We start from the raw sequence: 22931 nt of genomic DNA on the forward strand, positions 1-22931 counted from the left end.
AAAGCAGAGCCAGGCAGGAGGAAAATAAACCTGCCCAGTTTCACTGAGCAAAGCTACCTTCCCAACAATGAAGTCGCCCCAGAGATCAAACAAACAAATCCACGCGGCCTTGCAAAGAAGCATTGTCGGAAAGTCCCCATGACAACAAGCTGACATCACAAAGGTGGCCTCATCATTAAGTCATTAAATATAACGCCGTGTGGACAATCATGATAATCAGCAGCTTAAGAACAGTAACGAAATATAAACCCATTATCCTGTTTCCTGGGAGAGCCGGGGATAATTCATGTTTCTGATGGATTTTTTTGGTTGATAATTATCACCACTTTTGAGGGGAAAAAAGATACCCTTCTCCGTGCCGTAGCCATTAACCAGACTCAAGGTTTCCCCCACCCGCTTCTCCCCCAACCTCTGGCTCTCAGCAAAACTTCAGCCATTTGCAAGCGATTTTCGTTAAAATGCCGTGAACAAGAATAAGCAGGAAACAATTCCCTTCAGGGCCCTTATATCCGAAGGCGCTTGGAAATTTGCACTTTCCTTTTCTGTGTGGAAGGATGAGACCATTCCTAAACATGGGGCACAGACCCGCTTTCTACCCACATATTTACTCCTGAGGCTGATCCGGGCACTTTAGATAATAACCTACTATTCTTTCTCTCAAGCACATTAATATGGACCTAGGGTGCTTATTTCCCACCCCCATGAGATCTGAACACCACACGCGTGCTGGGCAGGTGCCCATGTCAGCTGCAAAAGAAGCAGAAGCTCTTTGGTAGCCATGAGAGAATAACAAGGTATCAGGGGGTTTCCTGTGCCCCATCGCCCTGTCATAGCCCTGTGTGTGGGCAACTGATGCCACACTCATCTCTCGGGGTCAGTGGCACTGGTGCGGCCACCCCCTTCCCATTCCCTCCCCCGCCCCGTCAGACCCACATGCCTTACTTGTGGTGTTGTATCGGACTCCGTTCAAGTATTCGGGGCAAGGGTGGGCCACCAGCTGCCCCACAGCACTCGGGGGCCAGCATGTACCGATCAGGTCTATGGAGGCGTTGCACTGGAGACCTGGGAGAGACAGGGGAGAGGGTTACCAGAGATCTCAAAGTTACCTGCATGGAGCTCCCTGCCCCTGCAGCACCCCTTGGGCAACAGAGCAAAGGGACTGAACCTTGCAGAGCTGCGGGTATGGTGGGCTAGGGGATTTGTTGCTGGCTTCTCACTGTATTGCATTCTCATCCCCAGCTGCTTGCAGCATCCCATTATTCCCTAACACACTGGAAGCTTTCTTGCTCTGAAGCCATCATTGCTGGCCACTGTCAGAGCCTGTTTCTTCACTAAATAAAAAAGGGGTCTCTCTTACGAGATAGCTAACTTGAAATAGCCACAGCGTTGCAAGCTCCTAGTGGAGACGAGGCACGGGGAAGGGTTACCTTGCTGTAGCTGGCTGTGGTGAAACCCCACACCACTGGCTCCTAAACTGCACCGGTTTATGAACCACCTTCTTAAAAACTTGTTGTGAAGCAATGGATGGAACATCAAGCTCATGTACCATCAGTGGTACATGTACTGCAGTGTGGAAGCACCTGCCTTAAACCCTCCCCCTCCATCCTTTATCTCAACCAGCAACTACCGCTACATCATGGTTTCCACTCGGGTTTTACAGCAAGACAGCTAACGTGCAAGAGCTTATCTCACTGTAGAAACACTCCTCTTTCCCTACTGAAGGCAAGCCCAGGAACTGGACTAGCTTGAACATAGGTGTGACTGGGGAAATGCTTGCCCTACCCTGGGTCGGAGTCTGTCTGGGGATACCTGCGTTTCAGACTCCGATGCAAAGTGGATTATAATAAGCAGGCCTGGGTGGACTTGGAATTAGAGGGAGGCGGCAGTTGGGTGGTTCAGCTCCATCCCTGGTGAGAAGGAACCAAAAGTTGTGACAATAAATGAGAGTTTCCTGCTGTCTTATGTGTAATGAGTTGTTTGGTTATGTTTAGAGCTGGTTGGAAAATGGTGTGTGTGTGTGTGTGTGTATGTACATGAATACCAAAATATTTCAATTATGAAATTCTGCTGCAGTTGCCTCATGGGAGTTGTAGTTCACTTGCCTCATGCTCCCATTCTCCTCTATAAGGCAGACTCCTCGGTTAGACTACATTTCCCATGATGCAACATAGTGTCCCCTCATAATGAGAAGAGGCAGTTGTATCTTGGGAGTCCCTGGATATGGTGCATCATGGGAGATGTAGTCCGACCATGGAACGTGGCTCATGAAGGAGAATGAAGACATGAGGCAGCTGAACTACAGCTCCCATGAGGCACCACAACATCTTATCTAAATGTTGGGTTTCTGAAAAAAAAAACTCTCAAAATTTTCAAAGAAGGCAGAAACTTTTCAAGACAAATTTTGTTTAGCTGAAAAGCCAATTTTCTGTTAAACAAATTTTAATGAACATTTTTCAACCAGCCCTAGTTGCAGCACCTGTTATAAAACCCACTCTGAAAACCCACATCTGCTGGCCAAGGAAGGACTGAATGGGACAAGGAGCTTGATGTGGGGTCTTTCGAGTAGAGCGTTGAGCCCTGGTGGAAGGACACGCAGTCACGGTGGCCTTCAGCCTCCACGTCTATAGAAACAGCAAAAAATTCATGTATACACTGAGAGAATAACAAGGTATCGGGGGTTTCCTGTGGCACAGAGAGCCCCCTCTGTTGAGGTGTCACCATGTTTGCAGGGTGAAACCTCCCCTTTCCTTCTCTCCTTCCCCCCCAGGTTGCAATAATACTTTATTCCAGGTAATTTAAGAATTCAAGTTTCAGTAGGGCAAGTTGGCAGCTGCATGGTTAACAGGGTACAACACAGTTTTATTAACTCATTTGATGCCAGTAGTTGTTTCACAACCCAGTCCACCAGCGCAGAGCACGTACTGAGAAAAAGCAACAGCTCTTCCTTCTGTGGCACCTGCCCCCTTCCCCATTACTCCTTTGCAGGCTCCCCTCCCCTTCCGTGGTCCTTCGGTTGGTTCCTATTCAGTTTTCAAGCACTGGGTCCTCTGGAAGAACCCAGAGGGAGTTTGTGCTTCATGCTGCCTTTGGGGCAGCGAAAGAGGCCTGATTTGGCTCACGATGTTTTGGGCACATGTTCATCGGCTGGAGTCTATTCGTGGCACCCGGAATTAAGCATGTTGCTTTCGGGGCTGAAAATAATTCTGCACCCGTAGTGCTATGTGCGTAACACTTTCTGCGTGAAAAGATTTTCGGTGCATTGCAGGTGGAATAATCCAACATCAAATTTTAATGGTGGCTTTAACTCTGACCTCCTTTTCTTGGTGTGGGTTTAGCACTCAGTAAACTGTGGTACTGTACAGGAAATCAGCTCTATCCGGGCCATGGCTAATATGGCTAATGAAAGCACAGTGTGTTAATTTAGGCTTTACTGAGGCCAGATTGCAGAGTTATTTATATATATTTTTAACATAGTACAGGATGTTCTGCAGCAAAATATGTCTTTGTTACATCTGAGGATTAGATACAAAACCGATTTCTCTGTGTCATGTCCACATAATTCAATAATTAACATTCTGCAGTTTGAAGAGGGGTGTGCAACAGACCTTGAAAGGTGTTTGTCTGGTTTAGTGCAAAGCACTTATAGTTATTGAAGATACAGCAGCAGTTTCTGGGCTGAAACGAGTGGTTTCATTCTTTTCTAACTGGCTTTCAGTAACTCCGCATCTCAAATACCATGGGCGTGAATCTGAACTCAGTTACACCAATTCTACATAGGACTTGAATGGAGTTACTCCATACTTTTGTTGATATGAGAGCAGAATAGGCCCAAGTGTATCTTGGTAGCTGCAGTGCATTGTGGAGAAGCTCTGGTTGCAACTGGACATTTTAATGTTCATGTTCAGGTGTCTACATTTCTCCTACACTGCGTATGAATAAAGCTGGCCAAAAACAATTGGCCAAAAATTGGATTTTTGATAAAATGCAAATATGTGTGGAGAAAAAAAATCTGTTTTTCACTGAAAAACTAAAAATGGACTGTTTGAGTTTTTGATGAAAATGCAGAGTCCTTTAAAAAAATTGCTGAAAAAAATGTTTTCTCCAAAAAATTATTGCAGGAAAAAATTATTTCCCGATAGTTCTACATCCGAATTGTAAAAGTGTTCAGAGTTTTGGAAACAATTCCATATTTTTTAGTGGTAAGCTGTTTTTAATTGTAACTCTATTTTTACTAACATTTATGTTGCTGTAGCAACCTTAAATTGCCCATTCCTTGGGGAAAAAAAATCCATGGTGGTCATTCTGACTTGCTGTGTGATCTTGGGCAGATCCCATTTAATCCCACGTGCCTCAGTTTCCCCATTTGTAAAATGGGGCTGATCACCTGCCTACATCACAGGGGAGCTGGGAGGCGTGCGGTTTGCATAGTGATGCAGCACTGAAAAATGAGAAGTCAGAATATTTATAAAGGCTAAACAGAATGATCTGAATAACTAAAGGTTTACATAGCTTGACACTGACCCCGGGCATAATAATGGAATGGCAGATATGGTGTGCTATCAATACAGAGTGAAAGGAGGATGGAAATATAATTAATACCAGCCAACATAGTTTTCACGGAACTTAGATCTTGTCAGACAGACGTGCTATTGTTCGGTGAGACCGTTCCAAGCGTGGTTGATTAAGGCAGCTGTCTTGATGTAATATACTTACATTTCCAGAAGGCATTTGACATCCTACCTCGTGACTTTCTGATGAAAGAATTAGCATGATACAAAGCGAAGGTGGGCCCAAAAGAAACGAATTAACACCAGACAGATCTCAACGAGCATTATCAACTAGCAGGAGTGCCGGCGGGCTCTGCCAGGCTGGTACATGCGCCCTGGAGGCTGCCATTTCTACTGGGGAGAGGAGTCTGTGTAAACCTCCCCTCACTTTTCTACCAGGTAACATCTCCCCATATTAATATGCCCCCCTGGGTAATAGCTGAACACCTTTGGCTCTGCATTGTATTTAAGCATCCCCATGCCTCTGTGAGGAGGGTACAGATGGGGAATCGAGGCAGAGAGACAAAGGGACTTACCCAAGGTTGCATAGGGAATCTGTGGCACAGCAGAGACTTCACCCAGAGGCTGCTAAGCCCAAGGGGAGTGACCTACCCACTGGCCCATCCTTCCTCTCAGGGTCTTCTAATGCAACCACCGCTATTCAGGATGAAATAGGCCCCTGCTTCGTCTCACGCTCTGCCCCTGGACCAGCGTTCAATGGGCCTTTGTCTGGTGGTTCAGATCCCAGTTCTGCCATGCAGCCAGCTCCCCCAACCTTGCCCCTGCGACAGTGTTCAGCTGGGTCCCGTGTGTCCGCAGACGAAAGATTTATGGCGTCAGGCAATAAAGAAAACCCCATAAATCAATCCCGCTGACGGAGCTGCCTGCGGCTGGTGCACACAGAGCTGAGAGCAGCTGCCTTTCCAGGACTGCAACGGCCGGGCAGGGACGGGACGTCCCAGCAGTTGGCCTGAGGCGGAGCAGCTAGGGCAATGCTGTGGCCAGTGGCAGATCAGTTAATGTCCAAGCTCAGACAGTGGTGGGGACAGACGGGTCAGGGGGCATTTGGAAGGAACTATGGAGCCCTTTGCCTCTAGGTCACCATCCTGAGCAGCCCTGGGGCAGCTCTAAGCTCTGCAACAGCGTCTCAGCAGCTCACCCAGTGGCTGCCTGCTGCATTGCGAGAGAGGGAGAGGAGACACTGTGGCTGCTCCATTGGCTGCTTCCCAGCCAGGCTGCAGGAGCCCAGTGAAAGCAGGGAAGGAGCACTGAACCTGGGGTGGGGTGTGTGTGTGTGTGTGTGGGGGGGTAACACAGGACGGCCCCTCTCCTCCAAACAGCCTCCCCCAGCAGCCCAGGAGCAGGGAAAGGGGGAGAAGATGGACCCCAACAGCCGGTTGTGGCCCCTGACTCGCTGTCCGAGCTCTAGGGGTAGTTTTAACTTCCACCGGCTGGCAGCAGTCCCATAGGGACCACCATAGCCGGAGTCCGGGGCGCGGCAGCCACTCCCCCTCCCCAGCCCGGACTGTGCCGGGGGCTGCAGGGATGGGGGCGAACCGGCTATGTCGGCTGCATGCCCACAGGGCCCTCCTCCAGCAGGGGACTTGCAGCTGATGTCTGCCCCCTTTGTGTTGCCCGAGGGGCTCAAGGGGATCTGCCCAAAGTAGGGATTGTGGCCCCTCGACCCTGCTTCAGTGATACACTGGTGCCCTGGCCGGAACGGCCGGATATCCCTGCGGCAGGGTATGCCTGGGATGCTTCACCTGCCTGGGCAGTGCCCGCTCTCTGCCTACAGGGACATCAGTCTGGCACCCTTCACATGCACTGCGTTCAGCATTGTGTGTGTGTGTGACATACAAAATGAGCCGCTCAGCACTCTCGGGGGGGAGGCAGCTGGGCCACGGGAAGAAAGAATCTGTCCAGGCCCTAAACATGGGCTGGGCCCTCCCTGTCCTCAGCTCCTGTAAGTGTCACAGGCGTGACCGGGAGGCTGGATCCTGACTGACAGCACCGAGCCCCAGATCCTGGGAGTTAGGGGCTTCGAGAGCTGTCAGCAGCTGGGCCTTGCCCCCTCGTCAGGAGGTGGCCGAGGGCTGAAACTGGTCACCAGGCAACTCCCGCTGAATGCGAACAGGATCCTGAAGCAGGGGATGTGGGGTGGGGGCTGACATCAGGGGACTGGAGGGCCCAGACCCACTCCCAGTCAGCCGGAGCGGGACGGAATATGAATCTAATTCACAGCCCAGAAGCTGGCCTGGAGGCACACGAGCACACTAGATTTCAAGGAAATCAGATTAACTGTGCAGATTTTACAGTCTAAACCTTAACTAGAGCAGAGCTGGTGGTCTGCCATAATAAAAGAAATGGGTGTTGTTCGGTGAATTATTTAAGCTCAGTACCAATGTGGACACAAGAACAAATGGATATAAACCGGACACTAGGAAGTTTAGACTTGAAATTAGACGAAGGTTTCTAACCGTTAGAGGAGTGAAGTTCTGGAACAGCCTTCCAAGGGGAGTAGTGGGGGCAAAAGCCATATCTGGCTTCAAGACTAAGCTTGATAAGTTTATGGAGGGGATGGTATGATGGGATAGCCTAATTTTAGCAATTAAATTGATCTTTGATTATTAGCAGGTAAATATGCCCAGTGGTCTGTGATGGGATGTTAGATGGGTTGGGATCTGAGTTACTGCAGAGAATTCTTTCCTGGGTGCTGGCGGGTGAGTCTTGCCCACATGCTCAGGGTTTAACTGATCGCCATATTTAGGGTCGGGAAGGAATTTTCCTCCAGGGAAGATTGGCAGAGGCCCTGGAGGTTTTTCGCCTTCCTCTGCAGCATGGGGCACGGGTCACTTGCTGGAGGATTCTCTGCACCTTGAGGTCTTTAAACCACGATTTGAGGACTTCAATAGCTCAGACATAGGTTAGGGGTTTGTTACAGGAGTGGGTGGGTGAGATTCTGTGGCCTGCGTTGTGCAGGAGGTCAGACTAGATGATCATCATGGTCCCTTATGACCTTAAAGTTTGTGAGTCTATGAGGTTCCGTCCCATTTGTGCCTCATGACTAGCTGCTCATTGGCTGCACCTGGCTGCCAGCGTTTAGAGCACTGCTTAGCGTGGAAATGATATTGATCAGATACTAAATGCATCCATGTTTTCTTTCCCAGCCCATCCATATTTTAGAGGGAATTATTCCGCAAGCTGCTTTCTGCAAACACCTGCTCTGGCCTCGGCAGAATTGTTTATACCAGTGACATTGTTTATGTTCTTCCCAGCGTGTCGACAATAAGAGGCCGAGGGGATCTCTGCACACGTGTGCGTGCAGTGGCGAGTTACACTGGCGGTGCTCGGGTGCAGAATGCCTTCCTCTGCGTTTAGCGTGCGTCGCTTTGAAAGCAGCACAGACTCGATTGGGGAAAAAAGCGCTGTTATCACTGAACAAGGGTATCCACACAGGCATAACCACAGCAGGCTAATGAGATTGTCAGAGGTGTGCTGGTAAATCTCCCCATGTTGACAAGCCCTATTCATTAACTGAAACCTGTTCCTAACCGACTTAAGATAAACCAACACAAAAGTAGGATTTAAACCTAAGTAAGAGCGTCCACACTGCCTTTGGCAGCGCAGTTTACAGCTTAAGCTGGTGCAAGTCCGAGCCCCGAGTTGGAGAGCTTGGTCCTGTCCAAACCCAGATACAATTCGCCCCCAGTCTGAGTTGTGGGCTGGCAAGGAGCTCAGGGAAATGTGGGCTTGCCATCAAGAAATGGCTCCTGATCAACTCCCTGTGGAGGCAGTGGAAATGCCAGCACTGGAGCTATTTCAAACTGGACTGGAGAAAGCCCCCCCAGAATATCTAGCAGTGCAGGGGTTATTTCTCCACATGCCGGTAGGTGAGTTTAAAACTGGTTCCAGCTCTCGGATCCACGTTTGCTGCTCCCTTCTGTATCTCACGTTGCTCACAGATCCGGTACGACACTCTGACGCAGGGCTCTGTGATGAGCACGTCCGTGAGACAGAGATCACATGCACGCGGCTAGCAACACGCCAGGTTTACACCATGTACGTCTCTTTCTTCTTCCTTTTTGCAACCCCGGGGGAGAAACGTGGCTTTGACGTGACTAGCTGGTGTCTATACAATGTAAATATGATACACACGGTTCTGGCATGTCACAGCCTCTCAGTTGCAGCCAGCTAAACACCGACGGTGCCTTGTGAGCCCAAACTCTGAACTGGTCCTCAGTTCTTACCCAGCTAAACTCTTCCCTAAAGCGAATGGGAGTTCTGTCTGCAGATGCCATAACCTTGTATCATGGGGGAAAGCTCATCTGTGCAGGAGATCGAGGGCACTCAGGGGCTGGTCCGAGATAAGGGGACGAGCTCCTTAGGCTAAGGACCACCCCAAACCTCCCCACTTTCTGCTCCGAGTGCCAGGAGCACTTCCTCAACTTACCTTCTCTTGCACAAACACACAGCAATGTGGGTGTTGAAATCCCCCCCACACAGCACAAAATCAAAAGAGCCCCCTCCACTGCGCACCCCATTCTGCCCCTGCGGAGAGGATGAGAGAGAGAACCAACCACATGTGCCAGATGTTAGTCACGTCGCTTAGTGCAGATGTTCGGGTAGGACGGTGCAGGGGGTAGGATTAGCATAAAATAGAACGGATTGATGGGTTTCACCCTTGACGCTTGCAGGATGAAACTCTCCTCTGTGCAAAGAGCCTGCACAAGGCCACAACTGGCCTTAGTGGGAGTTAAATGCTACATATAGCCATGCTGGTTCCTCTGCCCAGCGCAGTGGGAATTACAGAGCTCTCTGAGATCCCCAGAGAACAGCTGTTATACAGCTGGGGTCAGCAAAGACCCCTACAGCATATGTACAGCACGGCCACAAGTCCACAAAACCACCCATGCTGTCAGCTCCATGATGGGCTGTCGGCACCTTCTGAGCTCCCACCTTCTCCGGCGGGAGCTCTCCCTGCAGCCTCCGCAGGAGGAAGGTGGAGACGAGGGTACTGCGGAATCTCCCCCAGCTCAGTGGCCTGCAAGGCCTGCTGGCTGGTGACCGCGTACTGCAGCTGGCATAACTGATGTGCGGGGTCCTCCACCCCATGTTGGCAGCAAGTTAAAAACTTGCCAGCAAGTGAAAGAAGTACGGGCTGGATGAATGGACTATAAGGTGGATAGAAAGCTGGTTAGGTCGTCTGGCTCAATGGCTAGTGATCGACGGCTCGAGGTCTAGTTGGCAGCCCGTATCAAGTCGAGTGCCCCAGGGGTCTGTCCTGGGGCCGCTTTTGTTCATCTTCATTAATGATCTGGATGATGGGATGGATTGCACCCTCAGCAAGTTTGCAGATGACACTAAACTGGGGGGAGAGGTAGATATGCTGGAGGGTAGGGATAGGGTCCAGAGTGACCAAGACAAATTGGAGGATTGGGCTAAAAGAAATCTGATGAGGTTCAACAAGGACAAGTGCAGAGTCTCACACTTAGGATGGAAGAATCCCATTCACTGCTGCAGACTGGGGACCGACTGGCTAAGCAGAAAAGGACCTGGGGATTACAGCAGACGAGAAGCTGGATATGAGTCAACAGTGTGCCCTTGTTGCCAAGAAGGCTAATGGCCTATTAGGCTGCATTAGTAGGAGCATTGCCAGCAGATTGAGGGAAGTGATCATTCCCCTCTATTCGGCACTGTTGAGGCCACATCTGGAGTACTGTGTCCAGTTTTGGGCCCCCCACTACAGAAAGAATGTGGACAAATTGGAAAGAATCCAGTGGAGGGCAACGAAAATGATTATGGGGCTGGGGCACAAGACTTATGAGGAGAGGCCGAGGGAACTGGGCTTATTTAGTCTGCAGAAGAGAAGAGTGAGGGAGGATTTGATAGCAGCCTTCAACTACCTTTTGAAGGGGCGTTTCAAAGAGGATGGAGCTCAGCTGTTCTCATTGGTGGCAGATGACAGAACAAGGAGCAATGGTCTCAAGTTGCAGTGGGTGAGGTCTTGGTTGGATATTAGGAAAAACTATTTCACTAGGAGGGTGGTGAAGCACTGGAATGGGTTACCTAGGGAGGTGGTGGAATCTCCTTCCTTAGAGGTTTTTAAGGTCAGGCTTGACAAAGCCCTGGCTGGGATGATTTAGTTTGGCATTGGTCCTGCTTTGAGCAGGGGGTTGGACTAGATACCTCCTGACGTCCCTTCCAACCCTAATCGTCTCTGATTCCTCCCACTCCTCTGCAGTAATCAGCACGTGCACCATATTGTGACACTGAAGATGCCAAACCCCAGATGTTGTTATCGGTCATGAGACTACCCAGAGTCAGTTGCAGTGTTTGACTCAGTGACCTGCTGAGACACAGAATCCCACAGGCTGGTTACATGCTGTGTGAGGAAGTATTTTCTTTCATTTGCTTTACAGTTGTTTGCTTTTTCCCAGGGTCACCCTTAGTATCATGTTATGGGACGGGGGAAAAAAAGAGAAAACCGCTCAGTTTCCCTTTATTTTGGTCCCAGTCTCCCAGCACCTGCTTCTCAAGGCCCGGGTCTTTGGATACGCTTGGCTTATCGCCATATCCAGACCTGAAGGTGGCCACTCAGTTGTTCTGTTTCCTTTTCGGTCATCCCATGTCCCAGCTCACCCGCAAAGCAGTCCTTGGGAGGTAGCGACACACAACAGCTGTCTGGAAAGCTGCCCAGCCTGCTCCTCAGGGATGTTAATTCACCCCTGTGCACCTGTTTCGCATCCTAATCCAGGAGCTAGCGCCCTCTCCATTACGTCCCTCAGTGCCCCTCTGTTTGAGTCCATTTATAGAGTCTCATAATTCATGGACTAGCCTAAGATTTAGAAGACCTGGGTTCTAATCCCTGCTTCACCTAACTTCTGTGTAACCTTGGGCATGACACTTAGCCTCTCTGGGCCTCAGTTCCTCATCTGTACAATGGGGAGAACTGCCCTGCCCTGCCTCCGAGCTTGTAAGGCTAATTCCATTAAAGGCGCTGGAGAGCCTGGAGATCTGCTGCTGAAAAGTGCTATAGAAGAGCTTGGGGGTGGTGGTCTTCTTGCGACAGGGCGAATGGAAGGTGTCTGACCGACCTTCTCCAGCCCAGTCATTATTCTGTGAATCTCCAGTATGTCCTCTCTTAGGTCTGGTGTACACACAGCTTTTCTATACCTCTGTAAGCCACAGGTGTGATGTATAGTTAGAGCAGTGCAGCCCCTAATGTGGACGCAGTTACACTGGCATAAAGGGGCCTTGTACTGGCATAGCATGTTTTCCCTTATAGGGAAAAAGCTATACCAGTACAAACACTCTATCCCAGTATAACCGTGTCCATCTTAGGGGGTTGTACAGCATTAAATATACCAGTCTAGTTAAAGAGGTCAAATGTTTGTGTCTGGCCAAGTTCTTATTCATCTGCACTCAATTGTTCCAATATGTTTGGATAGAATTTTTTCCAGACTTCTGATCATTTTACATCACCCGTCTCTGAAATCCCAATTTAGTTCCTCGGCTTGGTACGTCTATATCTGTGTGAAAGACGTGCGAGACTGAAGGGGAAAGAAATGCTGATGTTGTTAATTTGACCTTTATGGATTGAAATTCCAGCAGCACCCCAAGGGAGTCGTGCATGGCTGAGAAAGCGAGGGCACGGAAAGAGATTGCCTCAAGGTAACATTCTCAGGGATCTAAGCTAGGGCTGGGGCAGCGTTTTTGATCAAAATGTGGGCTTTTTTTTAATGAAATGCTTTGCAAATCATAGCAAAGTATTCGGAAAAATAACCATATTAGCTCAACTGTGCCAATTGTTTGCCAAAACACAAATTTTGTTTGGATTTAAAACCAACCTTTTGTCAGGTTTTAGTTTTTTTTGATGACACATTTTAAAAACAAGCTCAAAACCTACATAAAAAAGAAAAAAAAATCACACGTTTGTTTTTATTTCTATTGGATTCAAATCAAAACAGACTTTTGTTTAGAAAAAATCCATTTGCTGAGTTTCTCTGAAAATCTGGGCCTCCCTGGCACGAAAGCTGCAGTGTGCTAAGCATTTCGGGAAATCTAGCCCCAGTCATGAAATTTTTGCACTGAGCAATTATGAAAATAAAGTTCCCGGAACCCAAAGGCCCAAAGAGCTTTAAACAGTATGTTCTGCTTCAATTGCTTCCACCAGCCCCAGACGGCAAACTACGAATGAATTGTGCATATTGCCAATCAGAAAATGAGTGGGGTTTCCACTGGAACTTTCCATGAAAATGAAAAAAAATCTTTAAAATTGTTTGCTGTGTTTGGGAAAAACATCAGAAACCACAAAATGTTCATCCGAAAACTGTAACCCCCCAAGTCTTTATAATTTTCAGCCAAAATTTGTAGGTTGCAGAGGTTTGATTTTCTGACAAAACACGGGAAGTTTTCAAGGAAAAAGGACACACGTTCTGTGACAATTTTTGATAGGTCCGAAATCCAATGTTTGTGATGTTTTTGGATCAGTCCTTGTGGTGTAGCCCCCCCCAAGCTCCCACCTAAACCAAGGTCTGCCCAGTTGAGAAGCTAAAACAAGATGCCAAAAGGAGGCGGCTCGCTCTCAGTGCACGGTGCCGATCTCCATGAAATGATTGTCTCTCTGCTTCCTTTTGTGTTTTTGATAAGCAATGGAATAGCTACCAAAGTTGCTGAAATTTACATGGTAGCCATTCAGCTTCAGAGTTAACAACCTGATGCTCGGGATGGTTCACACCTCTCTGACCCATTGTTTCAGGCTGTCTGCAGGCTCTGGCAGCACATGTCTAGCTGGCTCAGCAGCAGTGGGACCAGAATAATTGAGGGTCTGAGCTCCCCAAAGCTTTGGCCAGCAGGACTAGCTGGAGAGGCCACTAACTGCTTATATTCCACCAACCGCTTCAGCTGGTAGAACCAGAGGAGGAAACAATTAGCAGGCAACTTCCAGATCCTCTGACAAACTCCAGTATTTGCCCGAGGACAAGGCAAACACAGCCCCTTCTCCTCCCATGATCCCCACCCTAATAATGCCTGGATCACCATCATTTCAAGGTCTACTCTAGTTATGTCATGGATCTGGGGCATAAGTGTGTCTTAGGGTCTGTCCTCACAGTCATCTCAACTTCTTACTCGGGCTGTGATAAATGAAGTGGGGGAGGGGGGAGAGGGACACTCCCTTTTATGGACACCCAGCCAGCCAGTAGCTATAAAATCCCTCTTAGTAGCTGTTCTCTAATTGCTCTATCTGTAAAGGGTTAAAAAAGTCTCATTGCTCTGCACAGGTGAGTGGCCACCTGGCCAAAAGAGCCAATGGGAAGGCTAGAACTTTTTAAAATTGAAAAACGACTCCCCTTTTGTCTGTCTGTTGTTGTTCTCCTGGGGAGAGGTGGACGGGGCAGAGCTATGCTGTGAAAAAACTTGGGCCAGGTATGAAAAAATCATCAGCGTCGTGCCTAGGAACGACTCATTTAAAACCCCAGATACGTAAGTAGATCAGGAAATGTCTAGGAAGAGTTTATCCCTTTTATTTCTTTATGGCTTGTGGCTTCCTCTGTGCCAACACCCAGGGCTTTTGCCTTTACTTGTAACCTTTAAGCTGGACCACAAGAGAGCTATGCTTGCTGCTTATTCCTGGTGATTGCTCTTCTGAAATCTAGCAACAGCTGACTTCCCGGATGCATTTTCTTTCCTTTTTTAAAAATAAAAAATTACCCTTTTTAAGAACAGAATTGGGGTTTTGTGCCTTAAGAGGTTTGTGCACATGTTGTTTAATTAGCTGGTGGCAATTCTTCCATCCACCTAGCTACAGCCTCTCGGGGAGGCGGATCACCTTTGCCGCTGGGCGACCCCTACTGACGCATTACAGTGGGGCAGTGCCCTGCACGGGGCCGTAGGTCGGCTTAACCATGTCGCTCAGGGGTATGGAATTTTCACCTGCCCAAAAAGTGCAGCTGGGTCAATCTAACTTTTCTGTGCGGCGCTGCCCTTAGTCGGAAAAGCCTTGTAAGGTCTCCATGTCATGCCCCGATGGAAAATATTGCTGACCCGCCTTTTTAAAATGCTTTCAGTTCTACAGAGGTATCATTGTATCAGAGGGGTGGCCGTGTTAGTCTGGATCTGTAAAAGCAGCAAAGAATCCTGTGGCACCTTATAGACTAACAGACGTTTTGCAGCATGAGCTTTTGTGGGTGAATACCCACTTCTTCGGATGCAAGTGGTGGAAATTTCCAGGGGCAGGTTTATATATGCAAGCAAGAAGCAAGCTAGAGATAACGAGGTTAGTTCAATCAGGGAGGATGAGGCCCTGTTCTAGCAGTTGAGGTGTGAAAACCAAGGGAGGAGAAACTGGTTCTGTAATTGGCAAGCCATTCACAGTCTTTGTTTAATCCTGAGCCTGTGAGGGGCTGGTCTACACTGTGTGTGTGGGGGAGATCGATCTCAGAAACACAACTTCAGCTACGCTATTCATGTAGCTGAAGTCAAAGTATCTTAGTTCGACTTACCTGGCCGTCCTCATGGCGGCAAGTCGACCACCCTGGCGCCCCCATCGATGCTGCTTACTCCTCCTGCCGAGGTGGAGTACGGGTGTCGATTCGTAGATCGATTTATCACATCTACGTGAGACGCGATAAATCGATCCCCGATAGATCGATTACTACCCGCCGATCTGGCACGTAGTATAGACGTACCCTAAGATACACAAAGCCGTTCAGGTTCAGGTAACGCAGAGGATCATATACACCCAGTAGGGCCAATCTCACACACCATGGGGAAATAAGAGCACATTATCTAGGAAGAGTCAACCCTAGGCTTCCTCGTAGACCGGCCGTGCTCACGTAACACGTTATTAAATGGGACTTGTCCTGCCTAGACCAGGTACAAAGTCGTCTTTAAGATCACATTATTTAAAGCACATTCATTAATGGATTTTTGGGCACAACTTATTTTCCCAGACTAGACAAATATCCCAGAGAGATCGCCACTGAAGCGTAAGGCTGGTCAAAAATTTTCCATCCAAAAATGGGGTTTTCCATGAAATGAAAATCCTAGCAGAAAATGTCTGCTTTCGTCGAAGATGTTTGATTTTTCACTGCAAACTGAAAAATGTTGACTAAAAACTGATTTTTTTGTCCAGTTTTTGACCAAAAATGTTTGATTTTGGTCAGAAAACGGGTGTGTACAGGATGCAACTGTTGGGTTTGCAGACACATATTTGGCTTGTTTTCAGGTTTTCTATGAAAAGTTGAAATTTTGCATGGGGAACCCACATGCCCATTTTCTGAGCAGCATGACTGAAAAGGCCTCGTGGAAGGAATGTGATATAAAGGGGGGAATCAAATGAGGACGGAGAGGTGGCTGGGGGACCCAGAGATATGGAGCTGAGCGTGTAAGAAACACCATGGAAGAAGGCATGAAAATGAACATTTTAGCACAGTGCCGTTTTCAAAATTATGGCCGACTCTCTCTGAATGCAGAATCAGCAACTATAGAGGTGAAAATTGGGAGAGACATCATAAACCCCAACATTTTGACTTTATAATATAATATAATTAGGGCTGTCAAGTGATTAAAATATTAATCGTGATCGTGTGATTAATCGCGCTGTTAATAATGGAATACCACTGATTTAAATATTTTTGGATGTTTTCTACATTTTCAAATATATTGATTTCAGTTACAACACAGAACACAAAGTGTACAGTGCTCACTTTATATTTATTTTTTATTACAAATATTTGCACTGTAAAAAACCAAAAGAAATAGTATTTTTCAATTCACCTAATACAAGTGCTGTAGTGGAGCATCATGAAAGCTGCACTTACCAATGTAGAATTAGGTACAAAAAATAACTGCATTCAAAAATAAAACAATGTAAAACTTTAGAGCCTACAAGTTCACTCAGTCCTACTTCTTGGTCAGCCAATTGCTAAGACAAACAAGTTTGGTTACATTTGCAGGAGATAATGCTGCCTGCTTCTTGTTTACAATGTCACCTGGAAGTGAAAATAGGCATTCTCATGGCACTGTTGCAACCGGTGTCGCAAGATATTTATGTGCTAGCTGCGCTAAAGATGGCCCTTCATGCTTCAACCACCATTCCAGAAGACATGTGTTCATGCTGATGACGGGTTCTACTCGATAACCATCCAAAGCAGTGCTGACCAACACATGTTCATTTCCATCATCTGAGTCAGATGCCACCAGCAGAAGGTTGATTTTTCTCTTTTGGTGATTCGAGTTCTGTAGTTTCCGCATCGGAGTGTTGCTCTTTTAAGACTTTGGAAAGCATGCTCCACACCTCCTCCCCTCTCAGATTTTGGAAGGCACTTCAGATTCTTAAACCTTAGGTCGAGTGCTGTAGCTATCTTTGGAAATCTCACATTGGTGCCTTCTTTGCGTTTTGTTAAATCTGCAATGAAAGTGTTCTTAAAACAAACACCATGTGCTGGGTCATCATCCGAGACTGCTATAACATAAAATAAATGTCAGAATGTAGGAAAAACACAGAGCAGGAGACATATAATTCTCTCCCAAGGAGTTGTCAGAAATTTAATTAACAGATTATCTTTTTAATGAGTGTCATCAGCATGGAAGCGTGTCCTCTGGAATGATGGCCAAAGCATGAAGGGGCATATGAATGTTTAGCATATCTGGCACGTAAATACCTTGCAACGCGGGCTACAAAAGTGCCATGTGAACGTCTGTTCTCACTTTCAGGTGACATTGTAAATAAGAAGTGCGCAACATTATCTCCCGTAAATGTAAACTAACTTGCTTGTCTTAGCGATTGGCTGAACAAGAAGTAGGACTGAGTGGACTTGTAGGCTCTAAAATTTAACATTGTTTTGTTTTTGAGTGCAGTTATGTAGCAAAAAAAATCTACATTTGTAAATTGCACTTTCACGATAAAGAGATTGCACTACGGTACTTGTACAAGGGGAATTGAAAAATACTATTTCTTTTGTTTGTCTTTTTAATAGTGCAAATATTTGTAATGAAAATAATAATATAAAGTGAGCACTGTACACTTTGTATTCTGTGTTGTCATTGAAATCAATATATTTGAAAATGTAGACAAACATTCAAAATATTTAATAAATTTCAATTGGTATTTCTATTCTTTTACAGTGCTATTAAAACAGCGATTAATTTTGAAAATCATGATTTTTTTTTGGTTAATGGCATGAATTAACTGTGATTAATCAACAGCCATAATATAATATAATAATAAATTAATTAATTGCCTGTGCAACCTTAATTCATCCCCTTGTGCGTATGCCTTTAATTACATGATCACATAATATTTTTCCACATGGCTTTACAAACATTAATAAGCACTCCCAATGAATTCATTAGCATTAATTACAGCACTCCTGTGGAGTGGGTAATGGAACTCTAGGGTCACCGTACCCACATCCCCTGGATGAGAAGATCGACGGGCGTGGCTCTTAAACAAGACACAGCGATGCTACGTGATGAGGAGGGGAGGCCACGTCTCACATGTACCTGGTTTTACCCTGGTGTAACTGCGCTAATGCTAACGGAGCCACTCCCGACCCGCTGCGGGACAGATGAGCGGTGGATCAGGCCTGTAGTGAAGAAGAACCCCAAGTCTAACCAGAGCTGGTGGGGGAATTGCCCGAGTTGGAATTTGGCTGGGACACCAACCTTAACATCCCTCTCTTACAGGCTCTTTAATGGAGGTTTTAGTTCTCATCTGAAAGATGGCACTGCCACGAACACGGACCCCGCTGGCACTAACGCCAAGGGAAGTGTGCCACCTACCGCCTCACCAGCACTGCTCCCTGCTTTCACCTGGTATGCTTCTCTGGAGGGAATGCACCTTCCCTCCCAGCATCCTTGTGGAACAAACATTAAAACGCCTCTGAACCTCAGGACTTGCCCGAAGCTTCTGGTCTGGGCCCATCTCTCACGGGCAGCAACAGCTGCGGCACTAGATCGTTCCGTCATTCTCTCTGAACCACTCCCAGCAAGAGTGAGACGGGGCTGCCTGATAACCCAAGCCAAGCTGACATCTTAGCGCCTGGCTTTCTTGTGCTTATCGCATACGCAAGACGGACCTGGAGCGCCTCACGGCTTAGCTCTTGGGAATGCATCCCCCCGATAAGACGCTCCAGGGGCCTGATCCATCAGAGCCACCTAAGAGGCTTAGATGATTGCAGTGCATGCTGGGAAGCCGTGGGGATCGGTGAGGGCTCAGAGTTTTAACTGCTCTGGAATTGGGAGTCTTATCTCTGTGCCGAGCGGGATCCGGGGATAACCAGAGGTGGCTTGTTTGCGCGTTCATTTTCATCCCCTCGAAGGGAGGAGCGGGAACTGGCACTGCAGGTGCATCTAGGGGCATTAACAATGTGTGAGGAGGAACAAATGTCCCAAACCCTTCCTAGAAGGTTTGCTGCCTTTACAAAACCACCCCCAGGGACCTAACACTGCTTGATCCCTCCAGACATACTCAGCCTGCTTTCCCCCACATTTAGTGTCGCCGTCTCACATTGTTTTATTGCAAATCTCGTGCTATATGAGGTTTCACTTAAAGCCCCAGCTCCTAGAGTCATAGGATTAGGTGAAACTCTCAGCTTTCATTAACTCGAGCTATTCCTAGTGGAGGAAACATGAAAACGTGAGCCCTAAAGGCTGAAAACCCAGAAGGGAAATAAAACAAACTCCATATTTGTGGTTTGAAAAATCTCACGATTTTAAGGCAATCTTGGGATTTTGGAAGCCTGAGCTTTGAACACTTAGGGTTGGCAATACTATGTCTACAAAAGAAAATTCCTCATTGCTGCTGCTTTGCTGAAATGCTGCTTTCAGAGGTGGGACAAGTGCAGAGTCCTGCACTTAGGACGGAAAAAATCCACTGCACTGCTACTAGGGAGGGACCGATGGGGGCAGCAGTTCTGCAAAAAAAAAGGGGGGAGGGGGTTACAGGACGAAAGCTGCTGAGTGTGAGTGTGTGCCCTGCCTTTGTTGCCAAGAAGGCTAATGGCATTTTGGGTTGTATAAGTAGGGAGCAGCAGAGAGGATCAGATCATTCCCCCATTCTATTCAGCTGGTGAGGCCTCATTTGAGAGAGTGTTGTGTGTTTCCACACCCCACACACTAGAAGGGATGATAGGATAAAGAGAGGAGTCCGGAGAGAGACAAAAAAAAAAGAGGGATAGAGTACATGATAGACTTAGGAGAGGCTGAGGAACTGAGATTGTTTGTGCAGAAGAAGAGAAGAATGAGGGGGGATTTTAGCTGCTTACCTACTACCTGAAGGGGGAGGGGGAGGGATGGATCTAGACTGTTCTCAGTGGTAGACAGAAGAACAGAGAATGGTCTCAAAGGAGCTGCAGGAGAGGAGGAGGGTTGATTTAGAAAAAAAGAAAAACTTTTCAGGGTGGTAGGGTGGTGGTGGGGGATGGGGGGGATGGGGAGGTGGTGGAATCCTTAGAGGTTTTTCCTTAGAGGGTTTCAGGCTTGACAGATGATTTAGTGGCTGGGATGATTTTTTGGTGGGTCTTTGGGCAGTGAGGGAGTTGGACCTCTGAGGTCCCTTCCAACCCTGAGATTCTATGATTCTATGATCCAGTGGTTATGTCATGAGTGTACGACTTGGGAACATTGCGGGGTCAAGGCCCTGCTCCGCCACAGACTTCTTCTATGACCTTGGCCAAGTCACTTAGCTCCCGTGTGTCTCATCTCTAATGGTACATCTGCACTTTGAGCTGGGGATGTAATCCCAGCTGGAGGAGACATACCCATGCTAGGTCTGGTCAATCTAGTGTGCTAAAAACAGTGTAGCCAGGTAGGTAGCCATCTGAGATGTTAGTTATATACTAAATGTTCGCATTGGAAAGGCTGCCACTACCTTTAGCAGACTAGCTAAAAGACCATGGAACAACTCAACGCTGACCATCAAGACCAAAATGCTAGTGTACTAAGCCTGTGTCCTCAGCACTCTCATGTATGGTGGGGAAACATCGACAACTTATGCTCATCAGGAGAAAAGTTTGAACAGTTTCCACCTAGGTTGTTTACGCTACATACTCAACACCAAATAGCAGGATAAAGTCACCAATGCAGAGGTTCTTCAAAGGGCAAATTTACGAAGTGTGATAACCAGGCTCATGGGAAGATGACTGCACAGGTTGGGCCATCTGAGTAGGTTGGAAGACGGACACGTACCCAAGGACATGCTGTACGGGGAGCTATCAAGGGAACAAGAACAACAGGACGTCCTAAGCTTCACTATAAAGACATAATGGAAGCAAGATATGAAGGAATTTGGAACTGATCCTGACCAATGGGAAGTCTTGGCAAGTGATCGTAACAAGTGGCGTTATCGCCTCCATCGGGGCATCAAAGTCCATGACAGGAGCTGACTCCTACAGCTTGAAGAGAAAAGAGCCCGTAGGAAGCAAGCCGCTCCCAACCAAGATACAGACATTTACAATAACTGCCAGCGATCATGCAAATCTCGGATTGGACTATTCAGTCACACAAGACATTACAAACCATCTGCATCATAGGTTGCAATTCCCACCGTCTCTCGCAGACGAAAGGATGCCAACACATTACTCCAGCCAGCTAGGTACCCAGCTGAGATATTCGTTATCTACATGGTGCCACTAGCCACTCCCACTGCTGCAGGTACGTACCTAGTGCCTTGGACAGGCACACGCTTGGCTATGCTCTAGTTTTAGCGCGATCGGTTATCAGAGCTAGCATGGGTATGTCTCCTCCAGCTGGGAATCACCCCCCAGCTCCAAGTGTCGACATACTTGAAAACATGGAGACTAGCCCTGCCCTGCCTCACCGTGGGGTTGGAAGCAGAAATGCATTAAAGATTGAGAGGGGCTCACGTGCTAAGTGAGATACAACCCATCTCCAAAATATTTTTCGATGCGAAAAGCGATTTCGCTGCAAAATGCCAGGAAGCCCTTCCTCTGTATTCAGCAGACACCGAGCTCAGCAGCATGCGGCTCTTGAGGCTAATCATCCTCCTGTTATGAGCACGTGCCAGTCCCCAAGCGTTGCACAGACATTAGCGAATTACGTATCACAGCCCTACTGTGGCTCTCATTAGCTTCATTATAAAACTCCTAATTTAAAATTACCCCGAACAAAGGTTTCCTAAATTCCCCTGCAGTTTTGTAAAAATCCCACCTACGGGAGCGCTGCTGGCCCACATGAAGTTGAAACGCACGCCAAGGAAAACGGGCTGCAGATGAAATCTACTTATCTAGAGGCGAGAATGGATTAATCCAGTTATCCTGCGCTCATCTGCCCAGAGGCTGGATTCCGCTCCTGGCAACAGCAGCAGAAATCCTGAAATCAAGGGAGTTGGGAATCGCACTACAGGGGAAAAAAGAATAGGAGTACTTGGGGCACCTTAGAGACTAACAGATGTATTTGGGCGTAAACTTTCGTGGGCTAAAACCCACTTCATCAGATGCATGGAGTGGAAAATACAGTAGGAAGATATATATACACAGAGAACATGATAAAATGGGGGTTGCCATACCAACTCTAACGAGACTAATCAATTAAGGTGGGCTATCATCAGCAGGAGAAAAAACACGTTTGTAGTGATAAGCAGGGTGGCCCATTTCAAACAGTTGACAAGAAGGTGTGAGTAACAGTAGGGGGAAAATCAGCATGGGGAAATAGTTTTTACTTTGTGTAATGACCCAACCACTCCCAGTCTTTATTCAGGCCTAATTTAATGGTGTCCGGTTTGCAAATTAATTCCAGTTCTGCGGTTGCTCGTTGGACTCTGTTTTTGAGGTTTTTTTGTTGAAGAATTGTGACTTTTAGGTCGGTAATTTAGGTCTACAGGGGAGTTGATTCTGCTGTGTTTTAGGGCTTGTCTACACAGAGCCACCTATGGGGGGCATGACCTGTCGAATGCTCTGCCGTGTTCTGCTCTAACTGCCCTGTGTAGACCCTGCTTCATGCTGATGTTGTCCTGTTTAAACAGGGCTCTGTTAATGCACACTCGGTACCGTTTACTTGGCTCCAGCAGGGTCTAGACGGGGCAGTTAGAGAGCACCCCATTGGAGTGTTCTGCAGGTCACACTCCGTACTCCGGACTGCAGCGTCGTGTGGACGAGCTCTCAGACAAGTGTTGACCCCAGCAGGAATTGCACCTGTGGAACGGAGGCCAGAAGAGCTGCTTATAATGCACACATCACAGCCGCCATCCCTCGAGGGACTGCGCGTTTGATTTATAAATACCCGGTGGGGCTTAAAAGAGCCTTGGATGAAAAAGGCAACAGATTGTTTTTATTACCCTGTAACACATCGGGGACTCTGCTGACACTACGCTTCCCCCACAGCCACTCAGAACGTCAGGGAGGCCACAGAGAGAGAACTCAA

General features: G+C 47.5%; 1 protein-coding gene across 1 annotated transcript in view; it reads right to left on the reverse strand.

The window, feature by feature from the left end:
- LOC120385088 (corticotropin-releasing factor receptor 1-like) overlaps nt 1-22931 on the reverse strand; it is an 81734-nt gene that overhangs the window by 36434 nt on the left and 22369 nt on the right. Inside the window, exon 3 of the mRNA XM_039504210.1 lies at nt 943-1062. Coding sequence (XP_039360144.1) covers nt 943-1062 — 120 coding nt within the window. The remainder of the gene's footprint in view (nt 1-942; nt 1063-22931) is intronic.

Source organism: Mauremys reevesii, linkage group 17 (genome assembly GCF_016161935.1).
Source record: "Mauremys reevesii isolate NIE-2019 linkage group 17, ASM1616193v1, whole genome shotgun sequence".
Classification (NCBI taxonomy): Eukaryota; Metazoa; Chordata; order Testudines; family Geoemydidae; genus Mauremys; species Mauremys reevesii.